The sequence below is a fragment of the Mobula birostris genome, chromosome 4 (genome assembly GCF_030028105.1).
Source record: "Mobula birostris isolate sMobBir1 chromosome 4, sMobBir1.hap1, whole genome shotgun sequence".
In the NCBI taxonomy this organism is placed as follows: Eukaryota; Metazoa; Chordata; class Chondrichthyes; order Myliobatiformes; family Myliobatidae; genus Mobula; species Mobula birostris.
In genome coordinates this window covers 36232493-36249903 of record NC_092373.1, presented here as the reverse complement: position 1 = coordinate 36249903, position 17411 = coordinate 36232493, and the positions used below count along the sequence as shown (strand labels likewise).

Here is a 17411-nt window from a genome sequence, read left to right as displayed (position 1 = left end):
TGAATATCTGGTAGTTTTCAATGTGATCCTTCCCATCATCCTTCTAAACTCCAATGAGGACAGGCCCAGTGTTATCAAGTGCTCCCCATACATTAACTCTTTCATCCTGTAGTCATTTTATTAAGCCTCCTTTGGATCCTCTCCAATGCCAGAATATCCTTTCTTAGAGATAATGCCCAAAAATTGCTCACAATATTCCAAATATGGTATGAGTACACAGCCTCATAAAGTCTCAGCATTACATCCTTGCTTTTATGTTCTAGTCCTTTCATAATGAATGCTAACATTGCATTTGCCATCCTTTCTAACCCAAGTCAACCTGCAAGTTAATCTTAAGGGAATCATGCACTAGGACTGCCAAGTCTCTTTGCACCTCTGGATTTCTGAATTCTCTCCCAATTTAATAGAGTACACCTTTATTCCTTCAAAAAAAGTGCATGACCAGGCACATTGCGACATTGTATTCCATCTGCCACTTTGATGCCTATTCTCCCAATCTGTACAAGTCCTTCTGCAGCCTCCTAGCTTCCTCATTGTTATCTGCCCCTCAACATATTAACTTGAATAAATTTTTTCCAGGTACCTAACGATCTCCCTACTTTTTTATGTTATGATTGGTCCAGAATTGAACCATTCCATTGGCGCAAAGGTGAAACATAGGCCTTGTTTATAAAGAGAAAATGCTGAAGAAATGGAAAGAAATAGAGAAAGCCTTTCAAGTCTCTGAGCTTTCATCAGAATTAACTTAAATAAGGAATCGAGCATGTTCTAAGTTACAGAATAAGGCAGTTTTGGAGAGAAGTGGAGGTATTTTTGATGATGGGAGCCAAAGTGAGCCTTTGATACAAACAATGATACTACTTCCTGAGGGAACTTTATAAAGGCTTGATAATTGCAGCTAATCTGTCTGGTAGTTTATATTGTATGGATCGTATTTATTTTATTTATTTTTTTAATATAATTTTTATTAAATTTTCAAAATGAATACATAGAAAATAAAATCTACCCCCCCCCCATATATAGTCCTACCTAAAAAGAAAAGAAAGAAAAAAAAAGGAACCGCCTGGGTATTGGAAGGTTTCCACATGCTCCATGGGATTCAAAATAAATTTAATATACTTATTCGTTAGTTTCCCCAAGGGACCAAGATCTTTATCGGAGCAATTAAATATGCCATCCTATCTTTTGTAAATAAGGGCGCCAGATATTCAAAAATGTTCCATATTTATCTCTTAAATTATAAGTAATTTTTTCGAATGGAATAGAACTAGCCATTTCATTGTTCCAACGATTCATACTTAACTACGAATCAGATTTCCAAGTAACAACTATAGTCTTCTTAGCTACTGCCAATGCAATTTTTATAAATTCTTTCTGATACTTATTCCATTTAAGTTTTGGCTCCAATCTCTCTTTAATTTCTGATGTTCTGTTTCTGTTAGATGCGTTTCCTGTAAAAAGGCTGAATCTATCTTCATTTTCTTAATATGTGTTAAGATTTTTCTTTTCACTGGTCCATTAAGCCCATTAACATTAAAACTCAAAAAAATTCAATAAATTAGTCATTATTTTTAACAAAGTTACTCCAATCTAAAACATTACTTAGCTCCTCAACTCTCATAGTTCCTTGGGGAACCTCTTTGAACTTCACCATGTTGCTATGCTTTCCCCTCCCAATCATCCAGGCAAAAAGAAAAAAAAGATAGATGAGATATAAAAAAAAGAAAAAACAAAATACCCCCCCCCACTAATGTTGTGAATGAAAGGATACACAACACTACCCCCCTCCATTTTGCGGGTCGTGGCTAGAGCCACGCTTGCACACATGATTAGTATAGCAATTGATCAGTGCTTCTTCCAGCTCCCCCGCAACAAAAAAAATTATATATATATATAAAAAAAAATTAATGTTACTATTCCCAACTAGTATTCCTCAAATTTTAACCTTACTTCCCCTCCCTCATATAATTAGTAATGTATTTATATATTCATCCGCCTTCAAAAATCCAACAAGTCCATTCTTTGACCCAGTCTTCTTCTTCAATCCATCTCGCTTCCCTGGTTTTGTTCTTGTACCTGGTGAATATTCAGAGAATCTTGCACAAACTGCTCTGCTTTCCAGTACTCATCAAAAAATCTTTTTTCTCCACCAGTCAAAGAAATCTTCAAGGTTGCAGGGTAACGCAATATAAAATGATAACCGTAATCCCATAGGATTTTTTTCACTGGGTTAAATTTCTTCCTTCTCTTCAAAAGTTCATAACTTATGTCAGGGTAGAAAAAAATTTTGTTCCCTTGAATCATCAATGACCCTTTTCTATTCTTGGCAGCTTGGGCAGCCGCCTGTAGAATCCTTTCCTTGTCTTGAAATCTTAAGAATTTTATTAAAATTGCTCGTGGATATTGGTCATCTTATGGTTTTGGTCTTAGAGCTCTATGTGACCGCTCAATTTCAATTAATCGGTCCTCCTCTTTCATTTGCAAAACTTCTGGGATCCATCTTTGAAAAAATTTTATTGGATTTCCTCCCTCCATACCTTCTTTAAGGCCAACAATTTTAATATTATTAAGTCTACTAAAATTTTCCAACATGTCCACTTTCTCCAAGAGTCGATTTCTTTCCGTGTTCCAGACAAGCAGATCATTTTCTGTTTTTTTCCACTCTATCATTAATATGCTCCATTTTTCTTTCCATCTCCTGAAGCTTCTTATCCATTTTATCCTGTCTTTTCATAGCTTTATTATAGCACATCTTCATGTCTCTAAGCTCTGCTCTTACTTTTCTTACTTCAGCCATTAATTGCAATAAAGCCTCTCTTATGTCTCCATCATCTCCTTTAGTTCCAATCTCTTCCAGTTCTTCCTCCTCTTCTTCATCTGTATTCTCTGCGGTATCTGATTCTGACTCTGAGTCACTTTCAGTTGCAGTGGCTGTCGGTTCTTGTAGTTTGAGTTGTATCGATTTGTGCATGCGTTCTTCTTTGCGCATGCGCATTTCCGGCACCTTCTTTCGAGAGACCGCTACCGCCGCCATTGCTCCCTGTTCTACCGTGGAGATAGAACGCATCTCCTCCAAAAGAGATCTAACCTGAGTCCGAGGCTCCATCGCTGCAGTAGGCCCTTTTTTCTTCCCATCTCGCGGTGGCTTCGCAACAACAGACTTCTTCTGTTGCAATTTAGGAGGCATATCGTAAAGTAGTCTTGCAAAGTTATAAATAGTTTTCGGAAAGTATTTATTAACTTTGTTTTGTTTAAACGGTACTTTGCTAATTTTTTACGGGAGAGCTGGATTTACACGTCTCAATCCCACGTCATCACGTGACGCCCCCTCCGATCATATTTATTTTTGAGTTAAATGGCAGCTTATAATTTTACTTAACATATTGGAATACGAATGTGCAGCATTTTAGAAACCACATGGATTCTTCTTTTATACCTACAGAAAGTGGGAACTTTTCTTGGCATCCAACAAGCTCCTCTCCAGTGTTTGCCATAATACAAGCCAATGACTCGAAGGCTACGTCTGAGCTCGGATTGACACTGACAATATGCAACTGTAGCATCAATTCAACATGTGATTACACCAGATCCATTATAAGCATGCAAAACAACAATACCATGTTTGTGGTAAGTTAAGTCAAAGTTATAATTCATAAGGAGGTGAGGTAATGTTATAGGTATATAGGACCTTAGTTAGACCCCACTTGGAGTGCTATGTTCAGTTCTTGTCACCTCACTACAGGAAGGATGTGGATATTATAGAGAGAGTGCAGAGGAGATCTACAAGGATGTTACCTGGATTGGAGAGCTTGCCTTATGAGAATAGGTTGAGTGAACTTGTTTTTTTCTTCTTGGAGCAACGGAGGATGAGAGGTGACCTGATAGAGAGGCATTGATCATGTGGATAGCCAGAGGCTTTGCTCCAGGACTGAAATAGCTAACACGAGGTGGCACAGTTTTAAAGTGCTTGGAAGTAGGTACAAGGGAGATGTCAGAGGTAAGTTTTTTACACAGTGAGTAATGGGTGCATAGAATGCACTGCCAGTAACAGTGGTAGAGATGGATACAATAGGGTCTTTTAAGAGACTCTTTGATAAGTACATGGAGCTTAGGAAAATAGAGGGCTATGCGATAGTGAAATTCTAGGCTGTTTCTAGAGTAGGTTATGTGGTCGACACAACATTGTGGACCGAAGGGCCTGTAGCATACTGTAGATTTCTATGTTCTATAACATAGCTATCAGTAAGAATGCATTCTCTCTTTAGAAGCTCTAAAGTAAAAGATGATCAACTGTGGTCACTTTTCATGTGAATGTGGAAAGGATGTTTCCGATACAGGGGAGTCTAGGACCTGACGGTACAGACTCAGAATAGGAGGACGTTCCTTTAGAAGAGAGATGAGGAGGAACTTCATTAGCTAGAGGGTGGTGAATCTGTGAAATTCATTGCCAGTAACGGCTGTGGAGGCCAAGTCATTGGGTATATTTAAAGTGGAGGTTGACAGGTGCTTGATTAGCAAGGGTATGAAAGGTTATGGGGAGAAGGCAGGAGAATGGGGTTGAGAGGGATGATAAATCAGCCATGGTGGAATGGTGGAGCAGACTCAAAAGGCCAAGTGGCCTAATTCTGCTCTTATGTCTTATGGTCTATTGATCAGACAATTCTGTCTTGGAGTGAGAAATTCATTATGGCAATGCTTGCTTGTGGGCCAGACAGGGGAAAGTGACACAATAATTGGACAATAAAAGCAACCGAGATCATTTATCAATCATCAACATCTCTGTTCATCATTTAGGTTGCGGCATGTAATTGTACTCCTGCATATACTGGTGATTACTGCACTGAGGATTTCGATGCTTGTGAAGACAATCCATGTTTTGTCAATGATACCTGCAAAGACCAACCTGCACCACTGGAGGGTCATACTTGTGGCCCATGTCCAGACAATTTACAAGGAGATGGAGAAAAATGTTATGGTAATTAAAATGCCTCTTATTGTCTGTTTATAATAAGCATGCAACAGGAACTAACAAAATAGGTACATTTGAGAATCAGAATCAGGTTTAATATTACCAGCATATGTCGTGAAATTTGTTGACTTTGCGGCAGCAGTACAATGCAATTGGGGTAAAAAAAAAGCGTGATTTATAGTTAGTGTATATATATATTAAATTGTTAAATTAAAAAAGTAGCACAGAAAATGGAAATTAAAAGAAAGGTAGTGAGGTAGTGTTTAACGTCCATTCAGAAATCGGATGGCAGATGGGAAGAAGCTGTTCCTGAATCGTTGAGTGTGTGCCTTGGTGCTCTGTGCCTCCTTTGTGATGGTAGCAATGAGAACAAGGCACAACCTGGGTGATAGGCTTCCTTAATGATGGACGCCACCTTTTTGAGGCATCGATCCTTCAGATAATAATCCTTCTACAGGAACCACATAAACAGCAAGACAATATTGAAATAGTAATAAATACTCTTAAGTTAGAAAATCATAATCAGGTTACATAAAAGTCAATGAGTATTACAGCAAGAATCATGATTGAAAAATTCGATTGGATTTCTTAAGAATGTAGCTTCCAGTATAGAGAAGAGTAAAATGGTTGATGTGATCCATGTACATTTTCAAAAGGTATCCACTGAGTTGCTTCAGATAAAACTCATGACATCACATTAATGTATGAGTTCAGAGGGATAAATAGTTGATATTAACAAAAGTAGAGAATGGAGATAAATTGATCTTCAAGTTGTTGGCTATGAATACAGCATGTCAAAAAAAAAACCCTAGCTGGTGCTTATCTTTTTAATCTTCCATACAAAATCCAACCAAATCTGTCTACTTTTAAACAAAGGAAAACCCTGAAGCCTGGAGCACAAGCTATGGTGTGTTTTTCTCCGAAATTTCACTGTGATTGCTGGGTTACTGAGTGTAATTGAAACAGTGGTCAATAGGTTTGATATTACTGAATGTTGGAGCCAGTTAAATGGCTTTTGTGGTCTACTTCTATGAAGTTATTAAACCCCAAGACAGATCTTTCTAATGACACAATTTACTAATGTGGATTTAACAAATGCAGATGTATATTGATACTGATCAGTGAATCATCACTGTGGAGTCAGGGTGAAAATCCAGTTAGAGGATGAGGTCAGTGTTGTTTGTGGAGATCAGGAAAGCGAAAGACTTTGGGCAAGGTATGAGAGACTGGGAATATAAAGTTGATTTTATGGAATGGAGGGGAGACTTGGTAAGTTAGACAGGCCAGGGAGAAATGGAATCATACACTTATTGGCCACTTTATTAGTTACATCTACACACAAGCTCATTAATGCAAATGTCTAATCAGCCAATCACTTAGCAGCATCTCAATGCATAAAAGCATGCGCACGTGGTCAGGAAGTTCAGGTCAAACATCGGAATGGGGAAGAAATGCGATCTAAGTGACTTTGACCATAGAATGGTTGTTTGTGTCAGACGGGGTGGTTTGAGTATCTAAGAAACTGCTAATCTCCTAGAATTTTCATGCACAGCTGTCTCTAAAGTTGATAGGGAATGATGCAAAAAGCAAAAACATCTAGTGAACAGCAGTTCTGTGGGTGAAAATGCCTTGTTGATGAGAGAGGTCAGATGAGAATGGTTCAAGCTGACAGAAAGGTAACAGTGAGTTAAATAACTATGCATTACAACAGTGGTGTGCAGAGGAGCAGCTCTGAACACACAGTACATTAAACATTGAAGTGAATGGGTTACAGATCACAGACATACACTCAGTGACCACTTTATTAGGTACCTATGAGTGTATGTTTATGGTTGGGGAGAGTTTGGCCAGGTGTTCGAGAGAGAGAGAGCTTAGCTGGAAGTTTGTGAGAGAAGAATTGGCAGATAACAGAGTGAATAGGAAGAACAGGGAGAGATAGTAAGATTGGCAGAAGGGTAAGAGAGAAGTTGGTAGTGAGATGAGGGTGAAATAATAAGGCAGGATTGTAATTATGTTCAGTGTGAAGTAGTAGCAAGAGCAAGAGCTCTTAAAGGTGCCATCTTAGATGGAAAGCATGTAGTTTTTAAAAAAGACCATCCCGAGATGCTTCCTGCTATTGGACTCCATTGGATTTAACCGAGGATGAAGCAGCTCTGGTGTTGTGAAGGTTTCTTTTGAAATGAATTACATCCAGGTGTGCATTGTATAGACTGCTTTTGCAACTGCATGCTCTCAGGATTCTGTGTGCATTGACACGTTGCAGGCACAGATGCCTCCAGAAGGAATTGCTCATCGTTATAGAGCAACTATTCATACACTGATCCGGGTCTTGTTGCTTGCATTTGTAGATTTGGATGAGTGCCAGGAAAATACAGACACTTGTGAGCAGATCTGCACAAATACGTTTGGAAGTTATAACTGCAGCTGTGAAGAAGGTTATGCAGTAAATACAACAAACAGTTCCATGTGTGATGGTAAGTTACCAGAGCTTATTATCTGAAGAAAAATTATCCTTTATGGATGAAAGGAACAAGGAAAAACATACTTCATTGTTCAAACCCCTTGAGGTGCTCATTTTTGGAATTGGTCATATTGTCATTGTTGCAGCAAATAATTTTGATCGCTGTTTTAATACATTTGCTTTGTGATTTAATTGAATCATGAAGGTAATTCAATTTGTTTTTAATAATCCTAAAAATTGTAATGCAATAAACACACTCTATGAGGGTTTTCAATGAATAATCAAAAGCAGTGAGTTTCTCGGCCTGAAACGTCGACTGTACCTCTTCGTAGAGGTTCACCAGCAACTTTAATGTGTGTTCCTTGAATTTCCAGCATCTGCAGAATTCATCGTGTTTGCGTTTTTAAATTCACTACTGCGAAGCCTCTTCCAGTGATGCCTACACTGAAGAAGTTTAAATCTTTTCTTTGACAGGAGTTCAGTGAAACCATCTTTCACTGCTCCCCATCTGTAATTTCTTCGGCTCTTCAACTTTTCAACCACATTTTGCACCTGTCCAGCTCTTGGCTCCATCCCTCCCCCTCCTGTCTTCTCCTATCATTTTGGATCTCCCCCTCCCCCTCCCACTTTTAAATCTCTTACTAGCTGTTCCTTCAGTTAGTCCTGACGAAGGGTCTCGGCCTGAAACGTCGACTGTACCTCTTCCTAGAGATGCTGCTTGGCCTGCTGCATTCACCAGCAACTTTGATGTGTGTAGTTTGCATCTTAGGATCTCTTTGCCCGTCGTAAACGCTGTAAAATCTATCTGAGTTTGTACTTTATAACAAAATCTCAAAACAATTTTGTTTGAAACCAGGACTTTATTGCAGTTAATGATCATAGGAACTCTTTCACCAGAGTCTTCAGCTACATTAGAAAAATCAAACTTCCATGTCTACAACATCCCTCTCTTCCACAGTATGCCTATTTATAAATTAGGGCATACAGTACACTATGTTCAAATCCAGCATGTAAAAATATCACAGACTATTATGCATTTTATTACTTCTAATAGGCAATATTGGGAAGGGACGGGGGTATGTAGGCAAACTGAAAATTTCACTAATTTAACTCTTCTTTCAGACATCGATGAATGTAGTCGTCCATCTACATGTCCCAAGAATGCAGACTGCATTAATGCAATGGGAAACTTTACATGTGTGTGCCAATCTGGATACAATGGAAAGCCATACGAGTTCTGTGTTGGTATGGTATTTTTCTTTATATTGCCATTTAATATGTAAATAATGAAGACTAATCGTAAAAATGTGAATATTAAGGTAAATGCATATGAAATCTTCTACAACTGCAGTTCTTCATAACACTCAGAGCTAGTTACTCTCATTTCACCTGCAGCATGCAATGCATTCCTGTTTAAATAGAACAATGTATTCTAATGGTTGAGACCCTGAATTCTATTGGTTTCATGGAGACAGTGTTATAGTATTGTTACTTCCTGTCCAAAGTTAAAGTAAACTATGAGCTGATCACTGTTTTTAAAGAAACAATTAAAAGTGGCTTCCTTTAACTGGCTACGTTCATTACATCAGATAATTTATTTAAATCCTTGTAAGTCATAATTTTGGAATTGGTTTCTTTTTAGATATGGAGTTAGTCCTCTCCACGAATTCATTTCTTATGTGGCACCAAGTCAACGGTTCATCTGCTCCATACTTCATTAAGAAACCAAAAATCTTTCTGCATCTTCTCAACTATACACTTTAATCCCAGATTATAAAGCATTCCTAGATTGTTCATTTTAATTCCTATTTAGTCCAGTAGTCATTCTAATGTACAGAGTTCCTAAAAAGTTATCTGTATTGTGATTTTTTATAGTCAGTAGATATCACAAACCTTTTATTTCTCATGTTATGAATAGGAAAGATTTTAAGGCCAAAAACATCTAAGAAATTTCTAATTCATCCCGACCAACTGAAATATATCCCATGTTGTTAAAAGAAGAGGTAGTGAAAATTCGGTATCTTTTTACAAATTTTCAGCCCTTCCTACTTACAGGAGTGGTGCCAGAAAACTAAAGGGCAATTGATGTAGCATTGCTTTATAAATGGAAGGGTTTATGCTAATTCATTGGGGCCTGGTTAGTTTAATGATGGTGGTGAACAAATTTTTGTAATTAATTCTGAAGAAAATAGAAGCCTTCAATGAGAAAGGCACAGATTAATCACTTTGCCTGACTCTCAGTTATTTTGACTATACTTCCCACTCTGTCACATGTTAAAATGTTATTCCTTTCTCTCAGTTTATCTGTCTCTGCTACATCTTTTCTTAGGCTTTCCATTCCAGAACATCTGAGATGTCCTCTTATTTTTTCCCAAAAAATAGGGGTTTTACCTCTGCTGCCCTTACCTGCATTTCCACTGTCGTACCTGGGATAGGATTCTCCTTGACCTTACTAGACCCGAAGAAATCCCTCGGTTCCTCCATGTAGCCAAGAATACTGCCATTAACCCTGTATTCTGCCTTCAAAATCAACCTTCTAAAATGAATGACTTCACAGTTCTCTGGCTTGAACTCCATCTGCCCAGCTGTGCATCCTGTCAATGTCCTAGTGTAACCTATGACTATCTTCCACACTTCCCACAGCCCCACCAACCTTTGTGTCATCTGTAAACCTACTAGCCCATCCTTCCACTTCCTCATCCAGAGCATTTAATAAAATCATAAAGAGCTGGGATCTCAAAATAGATCCCCATGGAACACTACTGGTCACTGGCCTCCAGGCTATACCCCAACCTCACCTGGTCTTGCCTATACCTGTCAGTTTATACTCTGACCACTCCCCCCCACACCCATCTTCTTATTCTAGCTTCTGCCTCCTTCCTTTGCAGTCTCATAAGGGTCTTGGCCCGAAACGTTGATTATTTATGCCCCTCCATAGATGCTGCCTGACTAGCTGAATGCCTCCAGCAGCTTGTGTGCTGCAAGTAGACTAGAAGTATTTTCTTCCCTCGGAATGGTGAAAATTTACATCCTAGGAGTCTGAAGTCCCTTGATCAATCATTAATCATAGTCAAAGCTGACTTTAACAAATAGTTGACATTCAATGGATATCAGGATAAAGAAGAAAGTGGAGTTGAGGCATGAGAATATCCAAGGCCAAGTTGGATACCAGAGCTGGTTCAAACGACCATGTTGCTACCTTGTGTTTCTATTCTGAAGTTCATTTCTTTAGATTTTCTTTCAAGGATGCCTTTTATTACGTTGCTTAAGATTTACTACACTTAAGAAATAATCTTTCACTTTAATTTCATTATATTTTCATCCCATCCTCCTTTTCTTATTTCTAATTCTGTTCCTCTGCAAGACTTGTCTTAAGTTATACATTCAAAGTTGGACTTGTTTGTTTAGAATGTTTAAAACATGTACTTAATTGACTGGATTTTTTTCCTACTCACTGCTTTCACTCACTAATAGAGCAGTCTACACTGTAAAATACACAGAAAACTTATTAATAATTGTATCAAAGTGGTGAGATTCATTCCTTTGTTGAGGATTGCAAAATCCAGGCAAACGTATTTATAATTAAGCAGACTACAATCATGATGTTAAATTACTTATTCTTTCAGATGTGGATGAATGCATTGAAAGTACTGACTGTTCAGGGAATAATTTCATCTGCACTAATACCAAGGGCTCTTTCAACTGTACGTGCAGAACGGGATATGGAGGGCCCAACTGCACAGGTGAGTACACAAGTGTATTCCACTGGAAAAAATAGTTTTGAAACATTGTTATTCACTTTTTCTTTTTGTTAAAAGTGATGGAATCACAACTTGCTTACATTAAATTTGAAAAAGATGAAACAGCAAATAATTCTGATGTAATAGGAATCAATGTTTACTTCAGTGGGGTGTAAAATGTGAAAAATAAACTATAACTGACAGTTGCAAAGTTACGTACTGTCAACATGATACAGTAAATCATGTATCTTCATGTCTGGCCGTTGTATGCAGTCACCTCTCTCCTTCAGGCGTTCCTTTGGCTTGATCTACATTTCTTACATGGTCTGCTTTGCATGTAGTAAGGAAAATTTTTGTTTCCATAGTGAATAAAGTTAGCAGAGAACATGTGAAATGTCATGGCAAAGGTGGGTGTTGCAATCTTTAATGGCAGATGATAAATTTTGTAACATATATTTTCATTGTTGGGATAATGTGGGGGGGGTGGGTTGGGAAGCAGTGTTAATTATTAGCCATGTAGATTCCAGCTCCAGTGTTCCTGGATGAGGATTTCTAAATGTCTCATGTGATGGAAAGTTGGAAGATTTTCGGGGTAGAGGAGGCCTAGATTTTTTTCTTGAGCCCAAAAGAACATTTCATAAAAATTGAAGCCAGCCAATTAACAGTAGTTAGGTCACTTTACACAAAAATACAGCAGTTCAAGATACTGGTTCATCACCACGTCATTGAAAGCTGTTGGTGAATGCCAAGACATACTTGCTTTGTCATCAATACCTTCAATGACCAAATTTTTAACTGTCTGCTCTCCTGATCTCTTTTGGTTGGATAAGGTTACAATTGGCCTCCATGTGGCAGGAATTCCCAACTTAATCAGTGCTCAATGCTTTCCTTGATATATGTTCACTTAGCTCTTATACAAGCCCAATGGTTCTGAATTCCTAAATACCTTCAGATCCCACTCTTCTATTTTCCTCTTCACATCTCCATCATTTCCAAATCTCTCAGGTTTCTTCTTTTTCCTGTTTACAAACATTTGCTGTCCAATCTTTGTTTCTCCCTATATTTTCTTTTTGGTTTTGCCTTCAAAATTTTCCCATACTTGTCATATTCCCTTCTTGTCATCACAAGTTCCTCCTAGTCATCTCCCTGCGCTCTTATTCATTATCAAATCTTTCATTGTCTCTTTGAAATGTGTTTCCACTCTCTACATGTTTTTCAGATACTTCATCAACATGTCTGAGTCATTTCTTAAATTGACTCTTGTCTTAGACGATCCTAGTTTCAGATCCACCCTGATTCATTTCACACCAATTGTTGCCTTTCTCTTTGTTGTCATGGTACCTTTGTCATTCAGGGGAAAATAGTAATACAACTTACGGTACATAGAACAAAAAAAAAGCAGATTAATATTTACCAAGTGATCTTGAGACTACTAAATAATGCATCCTACGACTTTGTTTCACAAAATTTAATGTTTTTGTCTTTATTTCATATAAATATAGATATTGATGAATGTGCACAAGGTCAGAACAATTGTGCTTTGAATTCCAAGTGCAACAATACAGAAGGCTCATATGTTTGCAACTGTAATAGTGGATATGAAGGTCCTAACTGCACTGATATTAATGAATGTACCAGATTTCTGGATAACTGTGACAATAATGCCAAATGCCAGAATACACCAGGTTCATTCGAGTGCTCCTGCATGTCGGGATTGAAAGGAAATGGAACATTCTGCGAAGGTATGTGACCCTCAGCTATATATTGGTTACCTTATATATATATTTTCGTAAGAAGGCTAATAATATTATAAAGTACATTCTGAATTAAATACTTGCATGATTTCGGAGTAAATTTTTTATTTCCCCAAAATTTCACGGACTTTCTCCATGTTTCAGTGTGGTTTCTGACCATCTTTGACCAGCCAGGGGTCCAACTCCATGCACCTGTTGTGTGGCCCAATATGACAAGGGCTCTGACATCTTACGAACAGTGGCACTCACTGTGTAGGTTTCTTTTAGCTGGTGATCCTCGGCGCCAGGTTTGAGGGCTGTCGACGCAGTCGGCATAACTGGGGCCAATGAATATTTGTGAACATCTTTATCAATCACAAGTGCTCAGCAATGTTCCAAATATGTACATTGAAGGATAAGAAAATTTAACATTATATATTTTATCATTATACTTCAAAAGCTGGAAAACACATCAACGCTAAAAATTAGTTCAAACCATTTAAAATGAAGTAATTTGTGAAACAAATACTTTTTCTTGGGTGCTGCCTGTCACTGTTCATTTGGTGAAGCACCATTGCTCTTGTACTTGGCTTTGGTTCAGAGTCAGTTTTGCCAGCTTTCAGAGAAGGGAAAGCTGTGTTTGAACACACTGTCTTGTTCAACTCTGTCAGAAATAAACTGGAGGAACACAGGGCAGGCAGAAAGGCAGAAGTTTCAAGTGCTGATACAGACCAGTGGCATCATTGGAATTCAAGGATACCTGATGTGGCTTGGCATTAACTGTCGGGATTAACGAGACCTACCTTCTTTTATAAATGAAAGCACTAGTAAATTCAGACCTGGCTGTAAGTTCAGAGCTGCATAGCACCTCTCCTAAATTTTAAAATGTGACAAGTATCAGAATCATCTAGCCTAGAGTCTCACTAAAATGAATCAGTTATGAAATCAAAATGAATATAAAAACATAAATGTTTTAGTAAATAGAATCGTCTCATGGCATCATCTTTGTTACAGATATTGATGAGTGTACAAACCAAACAGATAACTGTTCTGCAGGAGAGCGCTGTGAAAACAGCTTTGGAAGCTATATTTGCATTTGCTCTGCAGGATACAGGAGAGTAAACAGTACTTGTGAAGGTAGGCATCAAAAAGTCTGTTAATTTCTAGCATGCTTTAAACTTTAGAACTAATAATTCAATTTTCTCCAAAGAACAACACTGGAACATATGCCTTCAAATATTGTGTGCTCAACAAATATTAGCAGATTATATTTTTCTTCCACAGCAAGAATTAATTTTCTCTCTATTTTTGATTGTCCATATAAAACATATCAATGCTAGCAAAAAGCAATGTTGTAGACATTATAAAATGGAACGTTATTAGTCAGTTACTTTCACTCTTTTATTGTAACTGAGGCAGAAAAAATAACAATTGGTTAATAGCACACTATTTTGAAACACTTTTTGTTCATTTCCAATTATTAAGGATTTAAAAAATAAACGCTTTGCTCAATTATTTTATTTTATTATAATTTCAGATATTGATGAATGCCAAGACATGGCATCTTGTCCAGGGAACGGCCAAGAATGTGTTAATACTGAAGGATCTTTTACTTGTGAATGCAGAAGTGGATTCCAGAATATAAATGAAACATGCAAAGGTACTTGTGAATTGCCAACTGCTTTCTGCTCAGGCAGCGGACAAAAAAAAAATTGATGATCACCAGGTTAGGATTCAAGTTTGCTTCGTCAGTGTGAAAGGATCTGTGCCGCTGGAAATGATTCCCAGTTTACAACAACCATTGGCTTAAAGACTTGTTAAATTCATTCAGCCATTTATTGTATTTGGGAAATTCATAATGTTTTAAATATCTAAAGTTACATCATTTCACTCTGAGAACATACCAATGTAGATTACAGTCCTGGTGTTTGAGAATGATGAAATTAAATATTGCACATCAGTGGAGAAAACAGAACAAACTTTTCTGTGCACATTCTACATTGTGCTTATCATCAAGTCAGTAATAAAGGGATAATCTAAAAACAAATAGTCCTTAGCTGATTAAGATCATATGACATAGGAGCAGAAATAGGCCATTCCGTACATCATGTCTGCTCCAAAGTCACTTTATGAGTTCCTACATGATTCACATCAATTGCTCACCTCGTAACATGAACTGCAGAGTAAGGTTTTGCGTGTCAAAGAGAACATATAGCAAAGAGACCAGTCCTTTGGCCCACCAAGTCTATTAACATCATTAAAATGCCCATTTCTATGCCAATACTACCGTAACTCATTTTATTCTATCCACATTCCTTTCTCACTCGATTCTACCCTCCCCTTCCCAACTTGAATGCCTTTGGGATTTTTGAGGAAACTGGAGTACACAGGTTCAAAACCAGTTCACTGAAGCTATGTGGCCCCTGCTCTACTCACTGCACCTTTGTCCTATCTGTGAAGGAGATTTGTAATGGACAGTTGATGTTTCAGGTTAGAAGGTTTCAGATGAAGGATCACCTCACGAGGCATTGATTGTGTAAGGGATTTCTTATTTTATGTTACTGCGTAGGCTAATCAAAATGGCTTCTTTGTTATGTTAACTGCGATGTAAGGAGTTCTCTCTCTCTTTCTGCTTGTTTGGGTTATATTATTGATAAGAGAAGAAACAAACCAATTGGGTGCTTCCCCCAGACAAAAGCGAGTTGAGCGAGCCTGAGGCTTACCAGGGGGCTACAATTGATTACTTCCTATTGTCTATACATGCTTCCTGATCTGCTGCAGTCCAGCTTTTTGTATGTTGCTCCAGATTCCAGCATCTGCAGTCTCTTGGGTCTCTGAGGAAATTTGTAGACTGTTATCTGCAGACTGTCAGGATTTTGTTGTGCCATTTTCCACTATTATTATAAGAACTCATCTCCGATATCTATTGTCTGTTTTCAGCCCTGAACCATCCCCCTACAGATCCCACCAAGTTGACTACTTATGATATGCAACTCCTCTAAATATAGCTCCTTGGAAGCTGTTCCTAATCTTCCCCGTGCCCACCTGACTTACAATCCAAAAACCAATACACCCCAATACATCCCTCTCCTATTGATCAGCATCGTGTTTGCAGGGCAGTGCAGTGCGATGGGCATCATTAGATGTGCAGCTGAAGATGGGAGTAGCACTCTTAACCTTGGCCTGAAGATTCCAGTCCAATTTTGTGATTACGTAGTTGCACATAAAAACATTCTTTAATACAGTTTACTTTGATTTATAAAAATGTTAGACTGCATTGCTGTAACACAGTGCCATAAGTTAAAATTCTACATAATAAGGTCTTGGTGATGCATATAGTTTAATTCAGTAAATTTGTTCTACAGATATTAATGAATGCCTGAATGCAGGAGCAAATAACTGTTCCAAAAGTCAAGGACTTTGTGCAAATTTGGAAGGATCATATCACTGTCAGTGCATAGCTGGATATACTGGAAATGGTTTTACATGCTCTGGTAAGCATAAATTAACTGTTTTTTAACTTGTTTTGCCCTCTACAAAAGTTGGTGATGACTTTAACCTTCATAAGTGATGTTTGCAACATTATTCAGTCTATTCACTGGCCAACTCACTTTGCAAATGACCTAAAGATCTGAGCTATGTTACAGATGTTATAATTGATTTTTATAATAGAAGCCTTAATGTTAGGATAAGTGTCATTAAATTTAATTGATGGCAGTTAGTGTAAGACTTGTGCCCATTTCCCTTGTGTAAATCTTTCAAATGTTATTGCCACCAAATTTCATCCAAGGTCAAGAGTAACAGATACATTTGTGCTAAGGAGGACAGTTGTACATATGCGTCTTCCCTAATGCAATATCTTGGTTCTGAATTGTTTTTTTTCAGATATTGATGAATGTCTTGATGATAACATCTGCTCCATGAAAAGTAATTCCTATTGTGTCAATACTGACGGCTCTTTCAACTGCACATGTCTGAGTGGATATGAAGGACCCACTTGCACAGGTGAGTAATATACTGAAATATTGAATAGTCCCTGGAGAAGAATTAGGTTTATTAAAACAGTTGTTCACATTTGTCTTTAGACTCTGAATAATTTGTTAGCATTTGTTATTTTCTATATTTAGCTTCAACTCTGTAAACAGAAGTTGGATAACAGTAATTTCATCAGAAAAGTAATTTGTTGAGTGAATAATTTGCAAATACAATATCAAGTAAATACAATTTACATGTAATATCTTAAAATTGTGGGTACTGTTTTATAAACTATTTCTGCCCAGTCTTTGTTATTTTGGTGATGACAAAATGAACAAGATCTATGCAAATAACTCCCAGTGAAATCCTAAACTGGTTTTGGCAGTACTTGGTCCTTTGTTTTCAGCTTTTTCGTTTGTAATCACCGACTGATTCTCAGTCTCTGATGTTCTCCTGATGATGTGAAGCTCAGTTGTAGGTGGTATAATTAAGAATTCAACATGCAAGGTGTAGGACTAGAATACACCCCTCTT

The 17411-nt window shown here is 37.7% G+C and overlaps 1 protein-coding gene across 1 annotated transcript in view; it reads left to right on the top strand.

The window, feature by feature from the left end:
* The window catches only part of LOC140197010 (uncharacterized), a 227344-nt gene that overhangs the window by 142336 nt on the left and 67597 nt on the right, over window positions 1–17411 (top strand). The window contains exons 54-63 of the mRNA XM_072256942.1: window positions 3443–3627; window positions 4795–4975; window positions 7318–7443; window positions 8553–8675; window positions 11057–11173; window positions 12673–12912; window positions 13918–14040; window positions 14441–14563; window positions 16269–16397; window positions 16789–16908. Coding sequence (XP_072113043.1) covers window positions 3443–3627; window positions 4795–4975; window positions 7318–7443; window positions 8553–8675; window positions 11057–11173; window positions 12673–12912; window positions 13918–14040; window positions 14441–14563; window positions 16269–16397; window positions 16789–16908 — 1467 coding nt within the window. The remainder of the gene's footprint in view (window positions 1–3442; window positions 3628–4794; window positions 4976–7317; window positions 7444–8552; window positions 8676–11056; window positions 11174–12672; window positions 12913–13917; window positions 14041–14440; window positions 14564–16268; window positions 16398–16788; window positions 16909–17411) is intronic.